Genomic DNA, 25726 nt, shown 5'->3' with positions numbered 1-25726 from the left:
TGCAATCATCCCAAAACCTCTCCCATGTGGGAAGGGTCTCACGTGCACAAACCCCATCAGCAAAGTTCAACCATGAACGAGGGAGGCCATTCACTGCAATCTGCACCAACTCAGTGGGTGGAATGGCCTCTCCAATCGCTGCCAACTCATCTCTCACATTAGTAATCTTTGTGAGATATCCAGCTGCACTATCATTACCCATCTTAATGTTCTTCAGCTTCTCCTTCAGGACCATCTTCCGGTTCTCATTGGTACTCTGGTAGAGATTGGACAATGCTGTCCACATCTCATGGGCATTGCTCTTTCCTCTCACATGAGGAATGCAATGGTCTTTGATTCCGTCTAGAATCAGCCTCTTACCCTTATTGTTCTTCTTATTATACTCAGCCAACTGAGTAGCATCAGTAGGCACAACAACAGGGTTCTGTGTGGTATGCACCATGATATCCCAGACTTCTGCCTCCTCAAAGATACTCTGCATTCTCTCCTTCCAAACGCTGTAATTTGTATGCCCATCCAGCCTATCCTCCACCCTCAATCCCAATGACATCCTGCTGTCCTAAAACTGAAAAATAGCACTGCTGTAGTAAAGATAAAACTGTTGTTTATGAAAAAATCAGCTTGCTGGAATTTTCTGAGTGAAAAATCAGCAGCTGTAATTTTTCCTTTTGCTGTCCCAAACTGCCCTTCAGCACTCAAGCTCTGATACCATGTAGAAATTTCTGTTTTCCCACCCCGATTTTCAGTTTCTCCTTATTTCTCCCATATAGTTAAATGCCCTTTCCCATAACCATACATTTAACAAGCTGGAAAAAATAAATTTGCTGAAAACACATTCTGAAAATTTTACAGAATGCTGGAAATTGCAGAAATAAAAATCAACAGTAATAAACAGCTATTAAAACACATTTAAACACTGAGACTTTTGGTCAATGTGACCCTGGAAAAATCCCCTACAACTCTTGGGGAAAACCAATTTGAGAGCTCTTCTTTATTTCTGAAAATTACCTTTTTACAGTGAGAAATATTCAGCAAAAAATCAGCGAGCAAATTTACAACTTATCTCTTTTCCCATGTCTCACAGCAAACAGGACAGCAATAAATGTTGTATGGCCTCCTCGATTTTCGTGCCCACTTTCAGCATTAAATGCTGTTGTACGGCCAGCATTAAATGCATTGTACAGACTGCAATAAATGCATTGTACGGCCCTCGTTTTGTGTGCAAAAAAATCAGCAAACTGCTCCTCGATTTTTGTGCAAACCACTCCTCGAAAATCGTGCCAAAATTTGCCTTTCACTATGTGCTGAACCAGCTGTACAAATCTGCTCAACTGCTGCCTTGGAATGTGTGCCAAGCTGCTGTCTCCTTCTCCTCTCTGCTCAGAAATCTCTCTTGCTCTCTTGCTCTCCTTCTCCCAATCTGCTCATGAAAGAATGAATGACCTTTTCCTCCTTTTCCTCCTTTAATCTAACCCCAAGTGACTTTTGGGTGATCCAAGTGACTTTTGGGTGATCCCTAAATTCAAAGGCTGAAATAGATTTAGATCAATGGTTGAGATTAAATGCTCATTTAAATCTCACTTTCTATTTTTTTACTTTACCCCACTTTAATAAAGACCCACTTAGTCATTTATTTCCAAAGTCACTTTTCCTTTCTAATTTTTCATTGACTTTATAAAAGTCACTTTAAAATTAGACTTACTAACTTTATCACTTAAAGTCACTTTTAAATTAGATTTAACTTTATAAAAATTATAAAGTTACTTTAGGAGAAAAATTAAATTCTTTTGGACACTTTTCCCTAGGCCAAAGATCAAAGCCTAAGGAACCACCTGTCCTCCGGTACCAAATTTCAACAGTTATTTTATATATAATTATGTTCATAACATTGCCTTCCCCTTTAGAAAAGCTTTGTCCTCAAATCTTATTGATGAAAAGGCTTGATATTTTTTTCCGTCTCATAATGTCTTCTCGTTTTTCTCAATTCTTGGAACTGTCATTTTCGATGATACAAGATGATATGAACTTCTGAGCGTGGTACAGAATTGTTACACTGCAACATGATCTAACCATCCCAAATTAATCTTTTGTGGAATCTTGCAGTTACTAGAAACTTGGGATGAATTGTTATCATAAGACTAAATTATGGTGACGTCGATATTCTTTGGAATAACCCTTAACCTATTTGTGGCAATTTCTTGATTTACTTGAGGTATCTAATTTCCTTCACATACGGAAGGCGCTTGGTTAATTGTTGGATCTTCACTTGAAATTTTCGTCGTTTGAACTACAACCTCTAAGTTCAATTGGATTGGGATCGTTCTTAATCGTGATATTATTTGGATCAGTGTTTGTTCCCTTTTCTTCAACTTGAATTTGCACATCTAAAGATTTTGATACTTCATTTCAATAAATTGTTGTACTTTGTTATCCAATGACTTCTTGTCCATCTTAAGCTTCTTAATTTGCATAAGTAATTTTTCACTATGGTCCTTGAGGCGAGTAATTTCTTCATCTTTGTCTGCAATAGTTTTGTCAACTTCCTTTTGCATATTTTGCATTGATTTTTTATTTTTTTGAAAATTAGTTTTGAGATATCTTTTATGTTTTCTAGTGTTACCAAGTCTAGCTTCAATGTCATATCCTGTAGTGTTATTTTCTTCTTCTTATAGGAAAATGTCAAAACTTCTTCGTATTTAATATGAAGGACCCTAGTGATTCCATCAATGGTGAACTCAGAATAATGTCACCCTGATCATTCCAAACGGATCTAACACAGAATTGTAATATGAATGTATAATCCCCAATGTTTGATTGCATATCATCTATGTCATATTGCTTTGTGTCCCAGTGGTCTAATTTTTCAGTTATATTTGACTTTGGAATCATCAATTGGTTAGCGAATTCAGGGCTTACATAATTATTATTTTTGGCGAGAGCAACAAAAATAGTAATAGCTTTTCCTGTAAGAGTCCCCATGAGAGTTTCAGGAGATAGTATTAAAACTATACAAAATGTCTTATATGTTCTTGACTTAACAACAAATTTGCTTTCAGTTGCTAAAATAATTGATGAAAACTATATTGTTGTGCTTGATAAGAAGCAGTGTTTCATTAAAAATCATAATAATCATATGATTGCCAAAGGATTGAGGTCGAATGATAAGGACAGATTTGATGGTGTGCCACAGCAACAAGTAGTTTTTCTCACATACTCCACCTCAAAAAATCAGTTACCGCATGAAAGATATGGTCATCTCAATTACTTTTGTTTAAAGTTGCTGCATAAACATAATTTGGTGAATGGATTTCCTAATATTTAAGAAGACAGAGGTGTATGTAAAGAATGTCTAGTCGAAAAGCAGCGGCGTTTCAAATTTGATAACAAAACTAGACCAATTCAGGTACTTCAATTAATTCATATTTTGATCTTTTTCGTTCCATGAAAAACCCAATCTCTTAAGAGGTGCTAAATATTTTCTCATGTTCATTGATGATTTCTCACAGAAAATATGGGTGTATTTTTTAAGAACAAATCTAATGTTTTTTTCCACTTTTAAACAATTCAAAGCTATGGTTGAAAATGAAAGTGGTCAATGCAATAAGATGTTTGAAGTGATAAAAGAGATGAGTATGAATCAAATGTTTTTCATGATTTTTCCGTCATCATGGTATTCAAAAGAAAGCATATATTGCCAAAACATCTCAGCAAAATGGGGTAGCAGAGAGGAAAAATACATCCATTGTGGAGATGCCTAGGTGTATGCTGAAAGAGCATCATCCTAGTGATCAAATTTGGGTTGAAGCAGTGCAAACAACAGTGTTTTTGTTAAATCACAGTCCAATAAAGGCAATTTGTAGATGGACAGACCCCTTTTGGCCAGGAAGGAAACCAAAGGTAACCAATCTCAAAGTTTTTGGTTGTTTAGCATATGCACATATTTCTGATTCATATAGACATAAGTTGGAGGGTAAGAGTAGAAAATGCATCTTTATTGGATATAGTACTGAATCAAATGCATATAAGTTATATGATCCAGTAAACAAAAAGGTTGTTATAAGTAGAGATGTCATTTTTGATGAAAGACCTCCACATGTACATACATCCGAATGGAAAGGTGAAGCTTTGCAGGTTGATAATGATGAGCATGAGTTTAAAACACTTGTTAAATATAGAAGAGGAACAAAAAGAAGCAAAGGAAAACAATGTAGAATTGAAAAAATAAAATGGCAGTAAAAAGACAAGATGGTAGTCAATCTTTGAATGATGACAATGAATCTCATAAAAGACCAAAATGGTTCTATTGGACTTTTCAAGATATAAAACTAGATGAAATACAAGGACAGAGAAAAACAAGGTCACAATCACCACATCAGGGAAATCTTGCTTTAATGGGCAAAGTTGTGAATTCTTATGATCTAGTTTCTTTTCATTAAGCAAATCGAAAAGAAAAATGGAGAGATGTTATGCAAACTAAATATGATGCTTTGATAAAAAATCAACACTTAAAAGTTAGTTAAATTACCTCCAACTAAGAAACCAATAGGCTATAAATGGGTGTATTGCATAAAATTCAAATCAGAGAGTTCCATTGATAAATATAAACCCAAGCTATTTGCAAAGGGATGTGCACAAAATGAAGGTATTGATTATGAGGAGACGTTTGCTCCTACAAAATTAATAACAATCAGGATGTTATTAGCTCTTGCAGCACAGTTTGGATGGCAGGCACACCAAATGGATGTTAAAGGCGCATTCATAAATGGAGATTTACAAGAACAAGTAGATATGGAGCAGCCTAAAGGATATGTAGCTAAAGAAAAAAGAAACTTAGTATGTAAGTTAGTGAAGGCCTTGTATGGACTAAAACAAGCCCCTCAAGCATGATATGAGAAGATTAATAATTATCTTAAATCAAGAAGATTTAAAAAAAGTGATTATGACCCTAACTTATATATCAAAAAATAAGGTGAAGAGATCATAATTATCGTTGTATATGTTGATGACTTGATAATTACAGGTAGCAATAATAATTTGATTTCAAAAAAAAAATCTAAATCATTTGATATATCTATGACTGACTTGGGATTGTTATATTATTGATTTGGTATTGAAGTTTGGAAAAACCACACAAGATTTTTATCTCGCAAACAAAGTATGCTTGAATTGTTAGGAAAATTCAGAGTGCAAGATTGTAATCCAAGCAAAACTCCAATGGAGGTAAACTTAAAACTTTTGAAAGATGATAAATTTGAAGTAGTGAATGAATTGTTTTATCGTTAACTTGTTGGAGGATTAATTTATCTTATTACAACCAAACCAAACATAACTTTTGCAGTTGGAATGTTATCAAGATTTTTAAATTGTCCTAGGAAAACACATTGGAATGCAGCAAAAAGAGTACTTAGATACATCAAAAGTACCTTACAGTTTGGTATTGTATTGGAAAATAATGATAACTTCATGTTGAAAGGTTTTTCAGATGCGGATTGGGCATGGATTATAGATGACAGGAAATTTACAACTGGTTATGTTTTTCCCCGTGGCAGTGGAGTAATTTCATGGGCAAGTAAAAAGCAACCTTCAATGGCACTTTCAATAAAAGAAGTAAAATACAAAGAAGCTGTTGGAGCAACTTGTGAAGCAGTACGGTTGCAAAGGCTTCTAAATGATTTGAAGCTTCCACATATGCAACCTACAATTTTACATTGTGACAACTAAAGCACCATCAAGATGACAAAGAATCCAATTTATCAGTGAACAAGTGTTGAACAGAGAAATAGAGCTGACTTATTACAGGTCCCAAAATCAAGAAGTAGAGATCTTCACCAAGGCACTCAATAAGAAGTTTGAAAATTTTCGAGAAATGTAATGGGTTATGAAAAATGAAATTATCTTTAAAAGGGGGTGTTAGATATTGTAGTGATGATTTCATAGTATTAATAATATAATCAATTTGTAAATAATAGACTGTTTGTGTTACGTATGTAGTTAGGTAAATAGTTATTAATTTGGTGATCGTTTCCTAATGCAAGTAATGGAATCTCCTAAATATATATGACACCATCTTATGTAATTCGATACACATTGAAATAATACATCTCTCGTTCATTTATATTCCCTCGCTTCTCTCTCGTATTCTCTTTAGTTTAACACAATGCTAGGTGTACAAACAACAATAATATATGTTAACTGAGACCACATTCTAGGCCAATCCTTGTTTCAAGCAAGATATCCAAAGTTAAACCAAATTCAAAATCATAGATTCATCAACACTAGTGCAATAACTAAGTCTGATATTATATCTGAAAGACAGAAACAATAATAAGTTACAGACAAATCAACCACTGATTGAGCAGAGTCAAGCATTTTGTAGTTTACAAGCAACTTCTGTCAACTACAAACAGAAGCTATAAAAAATTATGAAACGTCGAAATAATCAATCCTTGAAAACCTGTTCAGTTCAGACTTGTGTATTGTGAATTTGATTAAAAGCCCCCCACAACCTTGTACCAGGCACAAAGCAATGCCATTTCAATATCCATGATACAGCTATGCAGCTAAGGAAAACACCTTCAACATGTCCCATTAAAGAGAAAGCAAGAAAGTTAGCAAACTAGGAATTAATAGTTTGTTAAGTAGGTTTGAATTATGACAGAAGGCCTAATTAATCCTATATATTTTGCAGTTTTGAAAGTAATATTTACTTTTGCACTTATATATTGATAATTGGTTGTTAACAACATGTTAACATAGTTTGCGAATTTTAGGCATCTAGTTCTACCAAGAGTTCAATAATCGCAATAGTGTGCAACGTCAAAGAGAAGATCAAGAATAGACTTAACAACAAAAACCTTTGAAACTTTAATATGAAAATCTAACAGAAGAACACAAAAGAAGGGAAGACCTACAGCTTTCTCAATTGACTCAAGGCGTCGTTCAACCTTTTCCTGATGAAGGTATCTTAAAGAATAACCTGCAAGAATAGTCATTTTATAGTCAAACTGGCGTCCCAACAAGAGATGAGCATAGAAACAGATAAACAACATTGACAAAGTATGATCAAAGGGATTTAAACCAATTCAGACAATTTAACAGTACTCCATGGAGAAAAACTGCGGTCAAATGGAAGGGGAAAGGAAATTCACTTTTTCTTGATGACAAAGTACCACTATGCCATTTTAGCAATTTAATCAAATTACTTTTGAGTTAAAAAAAAGAAAATCCACTTGATACATCTGGAACTAGAAGTATGAAAGTATGACACAAAATGAAATTTGCACCCATGCAGTGTTAATTAAAAAAATAAATGGCTTTAGTTATAAACCATATAGATATCGATCTCTCCTATGTTCCTTCGCAAATATACCAACCAGTATTTAGTATATTAATCTGTCTTGAAACCTTGAATGCAGAATAATGTGTTTGTGATATAAGCACGAGGAAAAAAAGGAGCAAGATAAAAAGAAATGAGAGAGCAAGAGAGCACGTATTCTTAGTTGTGTATCCACTGTACATTCCCCTTACAGTATTGTTATTGTGAGCCTTTATGAGACAGTTGCAAGTCGTTTTCAGACAACCCTAGGTCTTTCTGACATCATCAGGAGTATTATTGGTTGCAAACAGGATCTGCATTCCAACCTTTATTTGAGATTTGCATTAATGAGCTCGAGGACTTGGAGTTCCTCAAAAAGAACACAAAAGTGGATGATAATTGTACCTCACCTATATTGGTCATATTGCTTTATTTTTCTGATGATGTGGTCCTCCTAGTGTCCTCTCCCAAGGGTATGATGCTGGTTGAGATTACAACAACTTTCTTACATTCAGCTTGAGGCCAACATCCTTGCCACGGCTCAATGAGGTGTATGCCTCTATATTTGTGCTTGAGCTCTAGTGGTTCCATACTTCAAAGATAGCCCTTCGAAGATGTGCCTCTTTGCCGCATTTGTTAAACCCATTGTCCACTATGGTTCTAAAGTTTGGGGGGCCAGCCTATAGGACGTTAACTGGGCACAAGTAGATAGAGTCCAAACTCCAAACCATTATGTTCTAGCAAATGATATGTTGCAAATAATTTGTTTGTTGAAATATTGTCGAGGACGAGTTTGGCACCCACCCCTTTTGTCTCAAGAGCGTACTCAAGATATCTCTTTTCTTCATAGCATTCATACTTTAAGTGACTCAACCTCAATAAGAAGTACTTTCATGGAGCCTCTCATTCCTTAAAGATTGATGCTTTAATATATTCGAAGATCTATTGAGCATTTCCCTCTCTATAGGTACTCCTTAAATGCCCCCATCCTTCTCCCTGATATGGAAGATTAAAAAGATGATCAAGGGAGACAGCTATCAATAACTGATCATTCAAGTTACTTACGTCTCCCAGCCTTCAATCTCTTGTTCCCAAGATGGCCTTCTACTCTTCAGTATTTCTTACATATGGTTGATGGTCTTAGTGTCCATACTAAGTATTTTTAATGATAATTATCACATGGCCTTTGGATCCCTCCAATTGCAAGTTCAGATTGATCACCACAGCCAATAACCCATTCATTGCTTTAGGCCTATTCTCCAAAGCCCATCCATTGTTTTCATTTCCTACTCATAAGGATTTCATAGTTTTATCAGTTCTTTTTCTAAGCTAGAGTTGATTGGTTGATGAATGATTAGTCATTAGTGAGTTATTTGCATTTAAATAATGAGTCGAGTGTCTAGCATCTATTGGCATGTGTTCACCATGTTGCCCCTGATTTTGCATGGAACCTACATTAGTGAATTTTACCACTACAGTGAATTTTATCACAAAGGCGAGTTCTACAAGTTGATGGAGCTTTGGATGGCCTAGGGTTTATAATTTCACTGTTGATGTTGTAGCTTCAGAAGGTCTTCTACATTGGCTTGGTGTCTTAGCATGTAAAACTTATTTGACTGCCTCTTTAGGTGCTTGCTTGGCAGAGTAAGTGATTTTAACATTTCTTTCCTCATGTTAGGAAAAGTACAATAATTAATCTAATTAATTATTGTGGATTATAAGGCCAAAGTTCTAAGGATAAATAAGGAAATTTATTTAAGTGACTTAGAAATAATCTCAAGTGTTGATATCAAGTAAGGCTTAGGATTTATTCCTAGCCATTAATCACTTAGGAGATTAGGGTTAAGGATTTTGGCTTAATGAAGCTATAAAATAAGCCTAAGGGAGAGGTGAAGATACACAAAATTGTGGAGGAAGCAATTTTCTCTGGAGTGAGAGACTCAACTAGATTGAAGAGAAGTGACGAGAGGTGCAGCAAGGAATTTTGCGAAAAATTCAAGGAGGCCAAGTTCAGGAAAGAGGGAGGCTGAGTCGCTGAAGAAGAGGGTCAAATTGTGGAGGAGGCCAAATTATCCAGGGAGGCTGATTTCTCTAGTGCGCAGAGGTCATATGAGACAAGTAGACAGGAAGGCCAATTTGCTGGTGAGACAAGCTGATTCTCCAAGGCCGACTTGCTTCAAGTGGTCAGATTTCCAGAGGCCGAATTCTTTGAGGCCGATTTTCCCAATGGGGCCAAGTTTCTAGGTGCCCAAAAACTGTATTTTTTCTATGTATTCTCTATAGGTCTAGGCCCAAAATTTTCTTAAGAAATTTAATGAAGGAAGATATGTTGGGTGTAAATTTGTTGTTGTGGTGTGATTGATCTCTTAATTTTACTTCTGTTTCATTTTAAGTTAATATATCAGCATATTTATTTTGTAGCAAATTCAGAAATATTTGAGATAAATATTTTATGCGGTTTTAATAAATTGTTGAAGTAAAATAAATCAGATATGGTATGAGAAAAATTAGCATGATATTAGAGCTATAGAAACTTTGTGGGAGATATCACATATCACAAGGGTTTTACAGCAACAAGTTATTTTGTGGCAACATAATCTTTTATTTTGTAGCAAGGGTTTTGTGGCTGAAGTCAATCTGCTAATATGGCATCATCAAGTCTAAGATATGAAGACAGGTTGAAGGGGGCTATAAACTTCAGTTCATGGAAGGAGCGAATCACCCTTATCTTAATGGCAAATGGTTTGTGTGAATTCACAAGCCAAGCAATTAAGGTTCCTCAGGATGCTACCCAAGCGACTGAACATAAGTTGAAAGATATAAGAGTCAAGAGCATCATGTTGGATGGTATGAAGGATCACATAATGAAGAAAGATTCAGCCTATCAAATGTGGTCGACCTTGACTAAGTTGTGCTAAAGTGACAACCAGAACAGAAATGTGACACTAAGGGTGAAGATGAATAGTATCAAGAAGAACAACTCTGAGACCGTGGCCTCATACTTCACATGGATTCAACAAGTTCCTAATAAACTTTCAGCTATTGGGGAAGAGGTGGCTAAGGTGGATCTTGTCAGAGTAGCACTGAAAGGATGTACCAAGTAGTGGGCTACATTTGTAACAATATCCTAGCCAGAGATAAACTTCCTGCTTGGGCCAAATTATGGGATGATTTCACCCAAAAGGAGATTTGGTAGGAGTCTATAACTAGTGGACAATGCAAGGGTGAAGATAAGGAGAACCTTGCTCTTGTTGGGCAAGCAAAGAAGAGCAGTGGTAAACCCAAGCGAAACCGGAGTGGAGGAGCATCTTCACAAGGGAAGAAAGACATGAGCAAAGTCAAGTGCTTTACATGTCACAAGTTCGGTCATTATGTCAAACAATGTCCAAACAAGAAGAAAGGCAAGGCTAAGACAGCAACAACCACATCTGCATAGATGGATAAGTTGGCTGATAACTTCAAGAAGGAATTCGCTATAGTATCCTATCTTTCTAGCACCATTACAAGAGGGGTGTGGTTTGTGGACAATGAAGCATCTCGTCACATGATAGGATCTTGTGATATCTTCACCAGTATGGCCAAGGAGAACAAAGATCTACATGTGGAGCTTGGTGACAACACAAGTTATGCAATGGCAGGCATTGGCAACATACAGTTCCAACTAGACTCAGGGAGTCTTATGGAGGTGAAGGAGTGATGTATGTACCTAGGTTGGAGAAGAATTTACTTAGTTTCGACCATGGAAGATAGAGAAATTGAGGTCAATTTCATAGGAGGTGAGGTAATTGTCACGCTGAAAGGGGCTCATCCTAGTGTGAAGCAAGTCATAGGCAGTAGAGAGAGTGACTTGTATCTTTTGAGAGGACAACCAATGAAAGCCCTAGTACATAACATTGATAGCTAGAGTGAGAATTGGCACAAGAGGATGGGACATCTACACTACAGTACTCAACCATTATTACAAGAGATAGTCACTAGTTTTCCAAAGTTCATTATAGAGCATGATGGTGTGTGTAAGGGATGTGAGCTTGGAAAGCGAGACAAGGCAACATTTCCTAGTAGTGAGACCAAATCCAAGGGTGTATTGGATTTGGTGCATTTTGACATTTGCGGTCCTATGTCAATGGAGTCTATCACAAGGAGCAGTTATTTTGTGGCATTCATAGATGACTATTCCAGGAGGACATGGATTTACTCCCTGAAGACCAAGGATGAGGTCTTTGGTTGGTTTCAAGAGTTCAAAGCTCTTGTGAAGAACCAGATTGGAAAGAAGATCAAGGTCCCGAGATCAGATAATGGGGGCGTGTATGCCTATAATGAGTTTAAGGGTTTCTGTAGGGAAGTGGGAATTAAGAAAGAAATAACAATACCCTACAGTCCACAATAGAATGGAGTGGCAGAGAGGAAGAACGAGAGTATAGTCAAAGCAGCCAAAGCCATGATCCATGATCGGGATCTTCCTATGTTCTTATGGGCGAAGGCATGTAATACGACCGTATACCTACAGAACAGGAGTCCTCACAGGGCAGTGGAGGACATGACTCCTATGGAGGCTTTTACCAGAATGAATCAAAAGTGAGCCATTTGCGCATCTTCGGTAGTCCATTATGTGTTCACATTCCTTCAGAGAAGAGGACTAAACTAGAGTCCTTATTAGAAAGGGGCATTTTTGTTGGATATAGTGAGGACTTCAAAGACCTATAGGGTCTATGTTGATTTTGGGTAGCATCGGATGTGATCTAGCTCCAAAATTTTGTGGAGGGGCTAGAATACATGAGATCACCAAGACCCCAAAATCGTTTGGGCAAAATTCCACCCAGATGAGGAGTTATTAAAATAATTAATATTTTTAATGGGTTCCTAAGTCTAAACTTAGGAAAATAAAAATATTGATGGGTATTAATAAAGATAAGGGTGAGAAGCTTCCAAGAGACGAGGATCAAGTCTGTTTTAATCTTAGCCGTTGATTAGAGACTTAATCTCGATCATTGATTCATCAACAGGAAAAGTATTAGAGAAGACTTGAGGATCATTTGGAGATACACCAGCGGATACTCAGTATCCCAAGGAAAATCGATTCTCAAAGAGAAGGAGATCGATTTCAGAGGGAGAGTTGCAGGGTGGAAGAGGAAGGCATCAACAGCAGTCAGTGACTGAGGAGGGGGTGACGTAGGGGTATTGATAGAGCGCAGAGGGAAGACGTAGTCCAGGAGACGCAGTGCTCATGCAGGCTGACGTAGAGGGACGCAAAACCACGTAGAGTGACGCAAAAGTGACGCAAAAGTGGGAGAAGGGTCTCCAGGGTGTCAGAAAGTTTCCAGGAGAGGGATGAACCTTGTCTTAGGTGTTTTCTCTTAGTAGTGTCTCAGTATCTCTGTAAAATCATTCCTTGTAAAGCGATTATTGCTGAAGACTAATAAAACCCTCATCTGTTGCACCGGTTTTCCCACATTGGGATTTTTCGGGGACAATTGTCCAAAAACAACTGTGTTGATGTGATTGGTTCTTGTGCTTGTTATTTTCTCTATGTAATTATGTGATAACTGCAGTAGAATTTATTTTAATGTTTGCTGAAGAGATTTCGTAAATAACTTACTATGAGAAATAAGTAGGTGAAATAAATCAGTTACTGCAGTAGAATTTCGGGTTAGAAATTTTCACATGGTATTAGAGCAGAGATCCAGCAATAGGAGAAAAGAATCAACTATGGGTCAGGAGCATGATGCAGAGGCATCAACTCAAAGGGAATCATGCAGATTTCCAGAAGAAAGCACGAGGAACATGGATCACGATTATTCTATGTTAGCTTCTAGACTGGAAGGAGTCGCTTGCCTAGCAAGCTCTGCCTCCTTTGAGGTTTGGTATATAGATAGTGGAGCTTCAAGAATGTTTTTCAAATTATTAGGAAGAAAGGATGAATTTTCAGATCACCATGGGAAAAAAGGCAAAGTGTACCCCCGTAGGAAGAGGTACTATAGTCTTTCAAACCAAAGCAGGAAAGCGGCTTCGAGCAACCAATGTGTTGCATGTGCCAGGATTGGGGATGAACTTACTCTCCGTATCTCAACTTCAAAACAAGGGCTATGACGTTTTCTTCATTAAGGAGAAAGTGTATGTCAAACACCAGAGTTGGAAAATAAAGGCCCAGATTGGAATTAGAAGTAATATGTTGTATAGATTACAGCTAGAATCTCCAATGGCACTGATAGGCAGCAATGGAGATAAAGATTTGAATGAACTATGGCATAGGAGGATGGGACACTTACACCATGGGGCTTTGAGAATTCTCAGGAAAACAGTATCAGGAGTTCCAAAATTAAGTACTGAACGAGATGATGTATGAAGAGGGTGTGCTCTAAGCAAGTATGTGAAAGTAGCGTTTTCCAGAAGTAACAATAGAGCTCAGAGTGTTCTCGGATTGATACACTCAGACATCTACGGACCTATGTCCACAAAAGCTCTTAGTGGCGTATAATACTTCATCACCTTCATTGATGACCATTCCAGGGAGGCTTGGATCTACTTTCTGAAAACCAAGGATGAGGTTTTTGGTCAATTCAAAGAGTTCAAGGCTCTAGTAGAGAATCTGACAGGAAAGAAGATAAAAGTGTTGCGCTCAGACAATGGTGGAGAGTACGTCAACAAGGACTTCACCGATTTTTGCGCTAGGGAAGGCATCAAAAGAGAGTGGATAGCTCACTACAATCCAGAGTAGAATGGAGTAGCAGAAAGGAAAAACAGGACTATTGTGGAAATAGTCAGGGCGATGTTGTATGATCAGGATATGCCCAAATTCCTGTGGGCAAAAGCATGCAGCACAACAATTTATGTCCAGAACAGGACTCCACACAGGGCATTAGGCAAAATCACTCCGGAAAGGGTCTTCACCGGGAAGACACCTGAAGTCAGTGATTTCAGGATATTTGGGAGTTTGGTGTATTGTCATATACCCGAAGAAAAGAAAAAGAAATTAAATCAAACTGCTGAGAAAGGATATCTTGTGGGATATAGCGAGAATGCTAAGGCATATAGAATCTATCTTCCAAGGAGTAGGAAGGTAGTAGTTCGGCGGGATGTAAAGTTCATGGAGGACAGAGATTTCAGGAAATCCCGAGAAATGCCTTCCAAGGAGTAGTCAAAAGACGATCCGTTGGTCCAACGACTTCGACCAGCAGAAACTAGTACCAGCAATTCTCCTAAAGGCAAAGCTTCAGAATAAGAGGAATCTCAAGAAGAGGAAGAGTTGATAGATGTACCCACCACCAGTGTAAGAACAAGCCGGGAACTCCGACAGATTCTACAAGATGCAAAGGACTTCATTAGTGCACCCAGGAATGATAAAAGGGAGCGAAGACAGCGAGACAAATACCAGGCCCTAGTAGCTCAGGTTGGGGAACCCTCTAGTTTTCAGGAGGTCGTTTAGCATCAAGTATGGGTAGATGCTATGGTGGAGGAATATAGTTCTATAATGGTCAATGATGTCTGGGAAGTGGTACCTAGGCCTCAGGACAAGTCAGTGGTAGGTTCGAGATGGATCTACAAAGTCAAATATGTTGCAGACGACAGTGTGGAGAAATACAAAGCCAAGTTTGTGGCTAAGGGGTATGCTCAGAAGGAAGGGATAGACTACGAAGAAACCTTCGCCCCAATAGCCAGGTATACTTATATTAGAACCGTGATATCCCTTGCAACACAGATGGGGTGGGAGATTCACCAGATGGATGTCAAGACGGCGTTCTTGAACGGGGTGATAGAAGAAGAAGTATACGTTGAACAGCCAGAGAGTTTTCAAACACATGAGAAGAAATCTCATGTATGCAGATTAAAGAAAGCCTTGTATGGGCTCAAAACAGGCACCTAGAGCATGGTACGGTCGAATTGATGGCTACTTGCAGAAGATGTGGTTCGTCGAGAGTGACGCAGATCCTAATCTCTACTATCTTTTCGTAGAGAATGAGCCTCTAATCCTGGTGTTATATGTGGATGATCTTTTCCTTACAGGATCATCCAGGCTCATCAAACACTGTAGGAAGAACCCAGCCACAGAATTCGACATGAAGGATTTGGGACAAAGGCATTATTTCCTGGGGTTGGAATTTTGGGAGCAGAAGGGTGAGATCTTCCTTGGACAAGGGAGATATACTATAAAGATCTTGAAGAGATGCAGGATGCAGGATTATAGACCTATGGCTACTCCAATGATCACCAACTGGAAGAAGATTAATGCATCACAAGATAAAGACGTTGATCCCACCTTGTACAGGCAGCTTATAGAGTCCCTGATGTATCTGGTCAATACCAGGCCAGACATTTGTTACGCTGTCAACACCCTCAATCAGTTCATGGTGGAACCCAAGAGGGCGCACTGGGCAGCAGCCAAACATGTTCTCAAGTATATACAAGGAACAATCGAGCATGGACTATTGTACACCCAAGGCAATGACATCAAGCTGAGTGGGTTCACTGACGCAAATTGGGCTGGAAGTTCAGTAGATCGAAAAAGTACAATTGGGTACTGTTTCAACATTGGATCAGGAATGACCTCCTAGTGTAGTAGAAAACAAAAATTCGTGGCTTTGAGCTGAAGCAGAATATATGGCAGCTAGCATAACTTCGTGCGAAGCCATATAGCTTAGGAAATTGCTTGTGAATCTATTCAAGAGAAGGATGGAAGCGACCAAGATTTTGTGTGATAATCAGAGTTGCATCAAGCTCTCTGAGAATCCAGTATTTCATGATCGGTCAAAGCACATTGATATCAGGTGTCACTTTGTCAGAGACTGTGTCCAACGAGGGGCAGTACAGTTGAGATACACTCCTACAGGAGAACAGGTGGCAGACATCCTCACCAAGGCTCTAGGAAGAACAAATTTTGTTTATTTTAGGGAGAAGATGGGGATGGTGAAGAATCCATTTCAATAGTAGAAATGGATAAGTATCAAGAGTTGCAGTGCAGCAGTTAGCAATGGCAGTGCAATGGGCAGCATATTCAGAGGGAGCCGCAGTACAGATGTAGCAGTGACAGCTGCAGTGTCATGGACAGCAGTACAAGTTGTAGCAACGCAGTAGATGAGGGGCAAAGGACTGATACCATGGATTAGTGTGGTGCTTCAATTGGGAAACACTGCTAAAGCACATTCCTCGCTAAGAGGGAGTGTTGATTTTGGGTAGCATTAGATGTGATCTAGCTCCAAAATTTTGTGGAAAGGCTACAATACATCAAATCTCCAAGACCCAGAAATCGTTTGGGGAAATTCCACTTGGATGAGGAGTTATTAAAATAATTAATATTTTTAATGGGTTCCTAAGTCTAAACTTAGGAAAATAAAAATATTAATGGGTATTAATAAAGATAAGGGTGAGAAGCTTCTAAGAGATGAGGATCAAGTCTGTTTTAATCTTAGTCGTTGATTAGAGACTTAATCTCGACCATTGATTCATCAATAGGAAAAGTATAAGAGAAGACTTGAGGATCATTTGGAGATACACTAGCGGATACTCAGTATCCCAAGGAAAATTGATTCTCAAAGAAAAGGAGATCGATTTCAGAGGGAGAATTGCAAGGTGGAAGAGGAGGGCATCAGCAGCAGTCAGTGACTGAGGAGGAGGTGACGCATGGGTATTGAGAAACAGCGCAGAGGGAATACGCAGTCCAGGAGACATAGTCCTCATGCCGGCTGCCGCAGAGTGATGCAGAAGTGATGCAAAAGTGGGAGAAGGGTCTCCAGGGTGTCAAAAAGTTTCCAGGAGAGGGATGAACCTTGTCTTAGGTGTTTTCTCTTAGTAGTGTCTTAGTTTCTCTGTAAAATCATTCCCTGTGAAGCAATTGTTGCTGAAGATTAATAAAACCCTCATCTGCTGCACCGGTTTTCCCACATTGGGTTTTTCCGGGGACAATTGTCCAAAAACAACTATGTTGATGTGATTGGTTCTTGTGCTTGTTATTTTCTCTGTGTAATTATGTGATAACTGCAGTAGAATTTATTTTAATGTTTGCTGAAGAGATTCCATAAATAACTTATTGTGAGAAATAAGTAGTTGAAATAAATCAGTTACTGCAGTAGAATTTCATGTTAGAAATTTTCACAGTCTACATTCAAGGACAAAGGAAGATAGTTGTCAGAAGAGATGTCAAATTTGAGGAGGCTAGAACCTTTAGGAGGTCGCATGGGAAAGATCCAACAGCAATAAAGGATGGGGAGCAAGAAGATATGAAGGTTTAGCAAGGGCCAAACCTTCAAATCAGGAGGAATGAGATATTCCTTTGAGCTCTACCAGGAGGAGGCCCAAATAGGTTGAGCAAACCTTGAGAAATGTTGAGGAGCATGTGGAGGCTCCCAACAACACCTTCAAGGAGAGTCGACCACCAGCGATATTTTCTAGTTATTTTGGCCTTGATGAGAAGCATCAGTGAGTCTAGGCCTTCTACTTTTGAGGAGGCAACAGATCAACAGATTTGGAGGGATTTCGTGTTGGAAGAGTGTAGTTCCATCATGAGGAGTGATGTTTGGGATATATTACCAAGGCCTGAGGGGAAGTTAGTGGTCACTTATTGATGGATCTATAAGATCAAACATGCAACTGATGGTAGTGTCGAGAAGTATAAGGCGAGGTTTGTGGTGAGAGAGCTCTCCCAGGGGGGAGTGGTCTACGAGGAGACATTTGCACGTCACTATATATACATCTATTAGGGCAATCATATCTATTGCTTCAAAGATGTAGTGGAGGGTACATCAGATGGATGTGAAGAATGCCTTCCTCAATGGGGTGATTGAGGAAGAGGTGTATATTAAGCAACCTTAGTGTTTTTGTTAGTTTTTGTAGCATCAGAGGTGTTCTAGTCTTGAAACTTTGTGGAGAGGCTAAAACACAGGATTTCTCCATAACCCAGAAATCGTTCGTAGAAATTCCACCTAGAAATGTCTCAATTAGATTATTAACCAATTTTTAAATATTTCCTAAGTTTAAACTTAGGAAAATTGGTTAATTAATCAGTATTAATTGATAAAGGTGAGAATTCTCAAGAAACTCACACGGATCGACTAGGAAATAATCTCATCCATTGATTAAGTTTTAATCTTGGTCGTTGGAGTCCCAACTAGAGATTATAAGAAGAAGTTGATGGGTAGATGGAGGAACACACTTGAGATCGATTTCCTTGGGTAGTTTGATTTTCCAGAGAGAAACAACAGTTGTCGGAAGAGTTTGAACCAGAGAAGGGAAGCAAAGACAAAGAGGAGCAGAGACAGTGAGTTCGGAGGAAGTTTTCCAATTCTAGAGAGTCAGGAAGAGGAGGTCGATATTTTTCTCCAGGAGGTTGCGCAGAGGCAGCGCAAAGCCTCAAGAGGGCAATTCGATCCAACTAAAGAGGAGCTCGTTCTCAATTTCAGAGGGCGGGAATACTTTCCAAAGTGTCGGAGAGACACTTTCTTGTGAAAATTCGGAAACTTGAATCTTATTGCAGCAACTATAAATTATTCTCCTAATTGTTATTTTAACAATTTAAAAGTTTATTTATTGTTTCCTATAGCAAACACTGAATAACTCACACTGCAACCTACACAAATAAAACTGCGGAAGAATAAACGCTGGAAGAAATGCTAGCACACACATAAAATAACACAGTTATTTTTGGACAAATGCCCCCAGAAAAACCCAGTGTGGGAAAACCGGTGCAGTAGTGAGGGTTTTATTTTGTTATGCAGCAGTGAAATCTGAGTACATCTATGGATGCCCAACTGGCAATCCAAACAGCAAGAAAATATGGCAGAGATATTCCCTAAACAACCTTGGCACTCGCACGTTCTTGCACTCGCGTTCCTCCACTCGTGTTCCTGCACTAGGAATAACTCAACCTTTTGTTGTTGCCTCTACGGATCTAGAAATCCTCCTCCGGATCACTGTCCCTACCCCTCACTGACACTGCGTCCCTCTCTAGCTCGAACTCTACTGCTGCTAGCTCGATTTGCACAAGGAATTGTTGCTCAAGTGTACTCTCCAAGTCCCCATCGACTTATTCTTATAATCCTTTGTTAAGACTCCAACGACCAAGATTAAATCTTAATCGACGGTCAAATTAACTAGAAGTCGATCCGTGTGAGTTTCTAGAACATTCACACCTTGACTTAATTAATTTTGATTAATTAACCATATTCCCTAAGTTTAGACTTAGGAAATATTTAAAAACTGACTAATAATCTAATTAAGTCATTTCTAGGCGGAAATTCCAGAAATGATATCTGGATTTTGGAGATCTCATGTATTCTAGTCTCTCCATAAAATTTTGTGGCTAGAACACATCTGATACTACAAAAACTAGCACTCCCTCTTAGCAAGGAATGTGTTCTAGTGCTCTATTGTACATCCTGTGACAGCACCCTACCTCTGCATCATCTCCTACCACGCTGCTAATGTCTAGCACTACTGCGCAACTCTGATATTCGATGCATTTGTGTTGTTGCCGACCCTGTTGAACTGCTGCCAACACTGCATCTTCACTGCAACTCCCTCTCATCTGTTGTTGCTACAACTGCAACAACTGTAACTGAGAAGCATCCTAAATATTGAATCAAATGTGATCAATATGATGCATTTGTCACCCGAGTCCTGACTGCTACTAGTATATGTGTTGTCACTGAAGAATCTACGTTGTTGCTGACTCTGCACTACTGTCAATTCTGCATTGCGCTCCTCAACATCTGACTAGTACTAGAATCTGCATCTGTCACTCTGGCATCTGACTGCATCTACTGCCATTGATCCATCCTGCTACTGAATATTGTGGGCCCTTGTAGCAAGGTATTGATCCAAGAGGTGGACTTCCTCAAGGATCATGTCCATTTGTAGCACTCTGGGGCTACAGCGCCAAATCTCCCCACCTCACTCCTGGAGGTATGTCAGTGATCATAGAGAAATCTGATCTACTCATACTGTTGTTGCTACTGCTTTGTTGATGCTTCTGCATTGCTACTGCAACTACTGCAATAATGAGTCTAATATCCTCAGATCCTGAAGTGCTAGCTTCCATAGGGTTGCTCCCTCTGAAACTAGACTCCCCCCTGAGTCTCGATCTCCCTATGGGAAATCTCTCTGCTCCCTCCTAGCAACTCGCATTGTCCTCCTGTATTAGAAACTGGACTGCGTAGCTCTGCACTGGGAATTTTCTAGCTGGAACTGCACCTGCATCCTGCAACTAGGCAATTCACACTGCCTATGTCACTGCATCTAGCTCTGCAACTGTCTCTCGGGTACTGACTGCAACTAGATTTGCAATTGTCTAATGACAGATTGCATCTGCTGACACTGAACCTGCTACTATGATACTATGGGCTCCTATAGCAAAGGTGATGGTCCCGCTGCAACAATTTGGAACTGATCTGACTGATCTCCTTGTTGCAATTGCGTTGGACCCTGCCCATCTAGCGCACTGGAGTCTCATACTCCTCCTCCAGCTAGATCTAGTGCCCCACTATCTCCTATCGAGCCTAGTCCCTGGCTAGGAACCTTCGCACACTGGAGTCTCATACTCCTCCTCCACCTGGATCTAGTGCCCCATTATCTCCTATCGAGCCTAGTCCCTAGCTGGGACCCTTCCTTTCTTTGCAACTCGCACTTCCTCTGACACCTGTCTCCGGCAACTGGAAGTCGATCTGCTGCCCAAATCTGCATTGTGGCTAACTTGTACGACCTCCTCTGGCAATCTCGTACAGCTATCCCTGCAAAGCTACAAAATTTGGAAACTCAAAATTGGAGAAAATAAACCCAAAAATCTCCCTCTTTCCTGTTGCTGGATCTGCTACTCACACTCCCTTTTGGAGTGAGAAGATCTGCTCACAACTACTGCCAATTTGCAACTGGAAAAATTAGATCTCTAAATCTCGAGATCCCCTAAGAGAAATTTTCCCTCTCTGTGTGCTCTTCTTCCACCCAACGCTAGCTCTGCTCTAGCAAACTGCTGCAAAACTACTGCATCTAGCTAAAGATCTGCTCTGCAAAAATATTGGACTGCTCCCTCTGCCTCTGGAATCCCTGAATCTAGAGAGATCGAATTTTTTTGTCCCTCACTAAAAAAAATCGAATCTCCTCAAGAAACTCGACCTCTCGACAAAGTGATTACGCTGCCTCTAGGGTTTCGATCTGCTTCCCACACTGAACAGTGAAACTCCTTCTGTTTCGCTACTGAGCTCTCCACCTGATCAACTGCGCTCTGATACCATGTGAAACTTCGGAAACCCGAATCCTATTGCAGCAATTGAAAATTATTCTCCTAATTGTTATTTTAACAATTTATTCATTGTTTCCTATAGCAAATACTGAATAACTCACACTGCAACCTACACAAATAAAACTGCGAAAGAACAAACGCTGGAAGAAATGCTAGCGCACATAAAATAACATAGTTATTTTTGGACAAATGTCCCCGGAAAAACCCAATGTGGAAAAACCGGTGCAGCAGTGAGGGTTTTATTTAATTATGCAGCAGTGAAATCTGAGTACATCTATGGATGCCTAACTGGCAATCCAAGCAGCAAGAAAATCTGGTAGAGATACTCCATAAGCAACCACGGTACTTGCACTTCCTACACTCGCGTTCCTACACTCACGCATTCCTACACTCGCGTTCCCGCACTTGGAATAACTCAACCTCTTGTTGCTGCCTCTTCGGATCTGGAAATCTTCCTCTGGATCATTGACCCTGCCCCTCACTGACACTGCGTCCCTCTCTAGCTTGAACTCTACTGCTGCTAGCTTGATCTACACAATGAACTTCTACTCAAGTGTACTCTCCAAGTGCCCATCGACTTTTTCTTATAATCCTTTGTTGAGACTCCAACAGCCAAGATTAAATCTTAATCGATGGCTAAGATTAACTAGAAGTTGATCCGTGTGAGTTTCTAGAACATTCACACCTTGATTTAATTAATTCTGATTAATTAACCATATTCCTTAAGTTTAGACTTAGGAAATATCTAAAAACTGGCTAATAATCTAATTAAGTCATTTTTGGCGGAATTTCCATAAACAATTTCTGGGTTTTGGAGATCTCATGTATTTTAGCCCCTCCACAAAATTTCTTGGCTAGAACACATCTGATGCTACAAAAACTAACATTTCTCAGTCAACAGCAGGGAGGACGACTAGATTGGCAGTTGATTCAGACAGAGCGTTTGAGGGACTGCGCTAGGGTGACACAGGGCCTGCGGAGCGCTAATTGGACAGCTAGCTTTTCAGAGGTCATAGCTAGTTGTTGCACCAGTTTTCCCGCATTGGTTTTTTTTGGGGACTTTTGTCCAAAATAAAGGTGTTGTATTTTTGTGTGTGCGTGCCAGTGTTCTCTCAGTTTCCAGTTTATCTTCTGTAGTATTTTTAAATTGATTTACAGTTAGAATAATTAATTCCAATTACTGCAACAACAAAAAAAATCAGTAATGAAATTTTCATAGCTTTGAGGTGCACAAGAGGGAATCACACATATGCAAATTGACGAATGCCTTACACAAACTTAAGCAAGCACCTTGTGCATGGAACTCTAGGATTGATGGATACCTACTCGGTTTGGGCTTCGCCATGAGTGAGGCAAACTCAAACTTGTACTATGTACTTGTTGAAGATAAGTCGCTCATCTTGGTCCTCTATGTTGACAATCTCTTCTTGATAGGATCAAAGAAGCTCATTGGGATGTGAAAGAAGGACCTTGCTTTAGAGTTCGAGATGAAGGGCACTGGATTGATGCACTACATGGGATTGGAGGTGTGGCAGTAGGTAGGAGAGATTTTCCTAGGGAAAGGAAAGTATGCAATTGAGATTCTGAGGAGACTTAAGATGGAGGATTGCAAAACGATGTCTACACCTATGATCACCAACTTGAGGAAGCTAAGTGCTTCTGGCGGTGAGTTGGTGAATTCCACTTTGTATAGGCATCATATTGGGTCCTTCATGTATTTGATAAATAATAGGACATATATTTGCTTTGTCTTGAATACACTTAGCCAATTCATGGTGGAGCCAAGGAGGGTTCATTATATGGCAGCAAAGCATGTGCTCAGATAGCTTTGTGGTATATTGGAGTATGGACTGAAGTACGCCAATGTTTGTGGAGTGGAGTTGCAGGGTTACATAGATTTAGACTAGGTAGGGAGTGCAATGGATAGGGAGAGTACTTCTAGATGTTGTTTCATCTTGGGATCAATTATAATCTCATGGTATAGCAAGAAGCAGCACCCAATGGCACTAAACTCAGCAGAGGCAAAGTACATGGCAGCGAATCTGGCAAGTTGTGAGGCCATATGATTTTGCAAGATGCACAAGGAATTATTGGACCTTCAGATGGGGCCCACTATGATTCATTGACAATCAAAGTTGCGTTAACCAATCTGAAAATTCAATGTTTCATGATAGGTCCAAGCACATAGAGATCATATACCACTTCATCCGAGACAAGGTAGGTGTTGTGAGATTACAATACATATCCACAGAGGAGCAGGTAGAAAATATCAACTGACATAAATAAGGTGACCCACATGGAGTTTGGCCCTAGTTTCCAATTTTAACATTCCTCTCAACTAGGGAGAACTCCATCTGCTAATCCGTCTGACCGTCGGTACTATCTCTACCATCACATGCACTGCCCTGCACTGCTCGGCTTTTCTCTGCTCTAAACTATGAAGAAGAAGAAATGATCGAGGATGTATCATACCATCCTCCACTGACCCAAAGTCAGTCTCAGAGTGTGTCATACCACTCTCACTGATCCCAGATCAATGGAGGTCATCTTAGCATATGGAATACAGTAGATACAACGATGCGCCCATCAATAGTACTACTAATGGTCCCTAACCCCATTTCCCTACTCATTGATCAGATGAGAGGTACTTCCCATGAGTCCTAGACTGCATGGGTAGGATGCCTCGACAAGAGAATTAATCATCCTATCCCAAAGTAGCCATGGCGTATCACAGGGGAAGGTTGAACCTTTCACCCTATACATAGCACACCACTAGGGGAGGGTGAGTCGCCCTGTGGTCGTATGTCGCTCCAAGAAGTACCCCGCGCCCCCCTAGAGCTCCCAGAGCTCAATGTACGCATCATACACAGCCCTCATAAGAGGGTCTCTCAACGACATCAAGTCGTTCTCGGAAAGCCAAGAATTTGACCTTTCCCAGGGGCTTCATCAAAATGTCGGCGACCCGCTCATCTGTACCGATATGTTGGAGCCTTATTGCTCCCCGCTGCACCATATCCCAGATATAGTGGTACCTGATATCGATATGCTTGGAACGATCATGAAATACGAGATTCTCTAATAAACGAATCTCGCTCTAGTTGTCACACAGGATCATGGTAGTATCCAATGTAAATCCAAACAGCTCACGGAAGAGCTTCCGCAACCAGACCGCCTCACAAGAGGCCATACTTGTAACAATGTACTCTGCCTCGGCGGTGATCAAAGCCACCGAATTCTGCTTCCTGCTCATCCAAGATATTAAGGCAGATCCCAAAGAGAAACAACACCCAAAAGTGCTCTTTCGGTCCACCACACTGCCTGCCCAATCAGCATCGGTATATCCATGTAATCTCACATCTCCAGCAGTGTATCTCAACCCATGAGTGATTGTGCCACGAAGGTATCTCAATAGATTCTTGGCACCAATCCAATGTGTGTGGTGAGGCTCAACCATATGTTGGTTCAACGTGTTGATTGCAAAGCATATATCCGAACGGGAGTTCACCAAGAACATCAATGCTCCGATGAGTTGACGATACTCGGTAGCATTTTGTAAAACAGGTCCAGCAGCACTACCGCTTAACTTCTTGAAGTCAAGCTCCATCGGGGTAGTCACGGGCTTGCAGTCCACCATACCGAATCTCTCCAATATCTTCACCACATATTTTCCTTGAGATAGGAAAATCTCCTCTAGCTTCTGCGAGACTTCCAGTCCCAAGAAATGTAACAACCCATCTCAAATCACGAACATCATAGCAATATTAGCATGCATGTGAGGCATGCATATGATAGCTACATATGCATACATCATATACATTGCACTAGTATATATATATATATATATATATATATATATATATCGACCTTATATCGACTATTCATGGAGAATGTCTAAATATAAGATAAATGAATTAATTATCAAAGGTATTAATTAAATACCTAATTCTCGTAAATAGAAGAAATATACACTCAGTAAGAAATATAGTTGAGTTTATTCATATGTTTACATATAACCCAAAATGTATACTAATAAAACTAAACCCATAAACCTTATGATTAAACTTGATATTTTATAAAACATAAAATAATATGTAATAATTAAAATCATCATGGTCTTATACTAATTAATAAATAAAAGTACCTACTGACATGATTAAAGTGACACCATTCGATGTTGTGAGGATCTG

General features: G+C 39.5%; 1 protein-coding gene across 1 annotated transcript in view; it reads right to left on the bottom strand.

Moving 5' to 3' along the window:
- The window catches only part of LOC149153416 (triacylglycerol lipase-like protein), a 63905-nt gene that overhangs the window by 9027 nt on the left and 29152 nt on the right, over window positions 1–25726 (bottom strand). The window contains exon 3 of the mRNA XM_089440068.1: window positions 6912–6976. Coding sequence (XP_089296194.1) covers window positions 6912–6976 — 65 coding nt within the window. The remainder of the gene's footprint in view (window positions 1–6911; window positions 6977–25726) is intronic.

This window comes from Pinus tabuliformis, chromosome 9 (assembly GCF_031772625.1).
Source record: "Pinus tabuliformis cultivar Carrire ecotype Pingquan chromosome 9, CPIR1, whole genome shotgun sequence".
Lineage (NCBI taxonomy): Eukaryota > Viridiplantae > Streptophyta > Pinopsida > Pinales > Pinaceae > Pinus > Pinus tabuliformis.
Note: the sequence above shows the minus strand (reverse complement) of the source record. Positions and strands in the feature narration are given on the sequence as shown.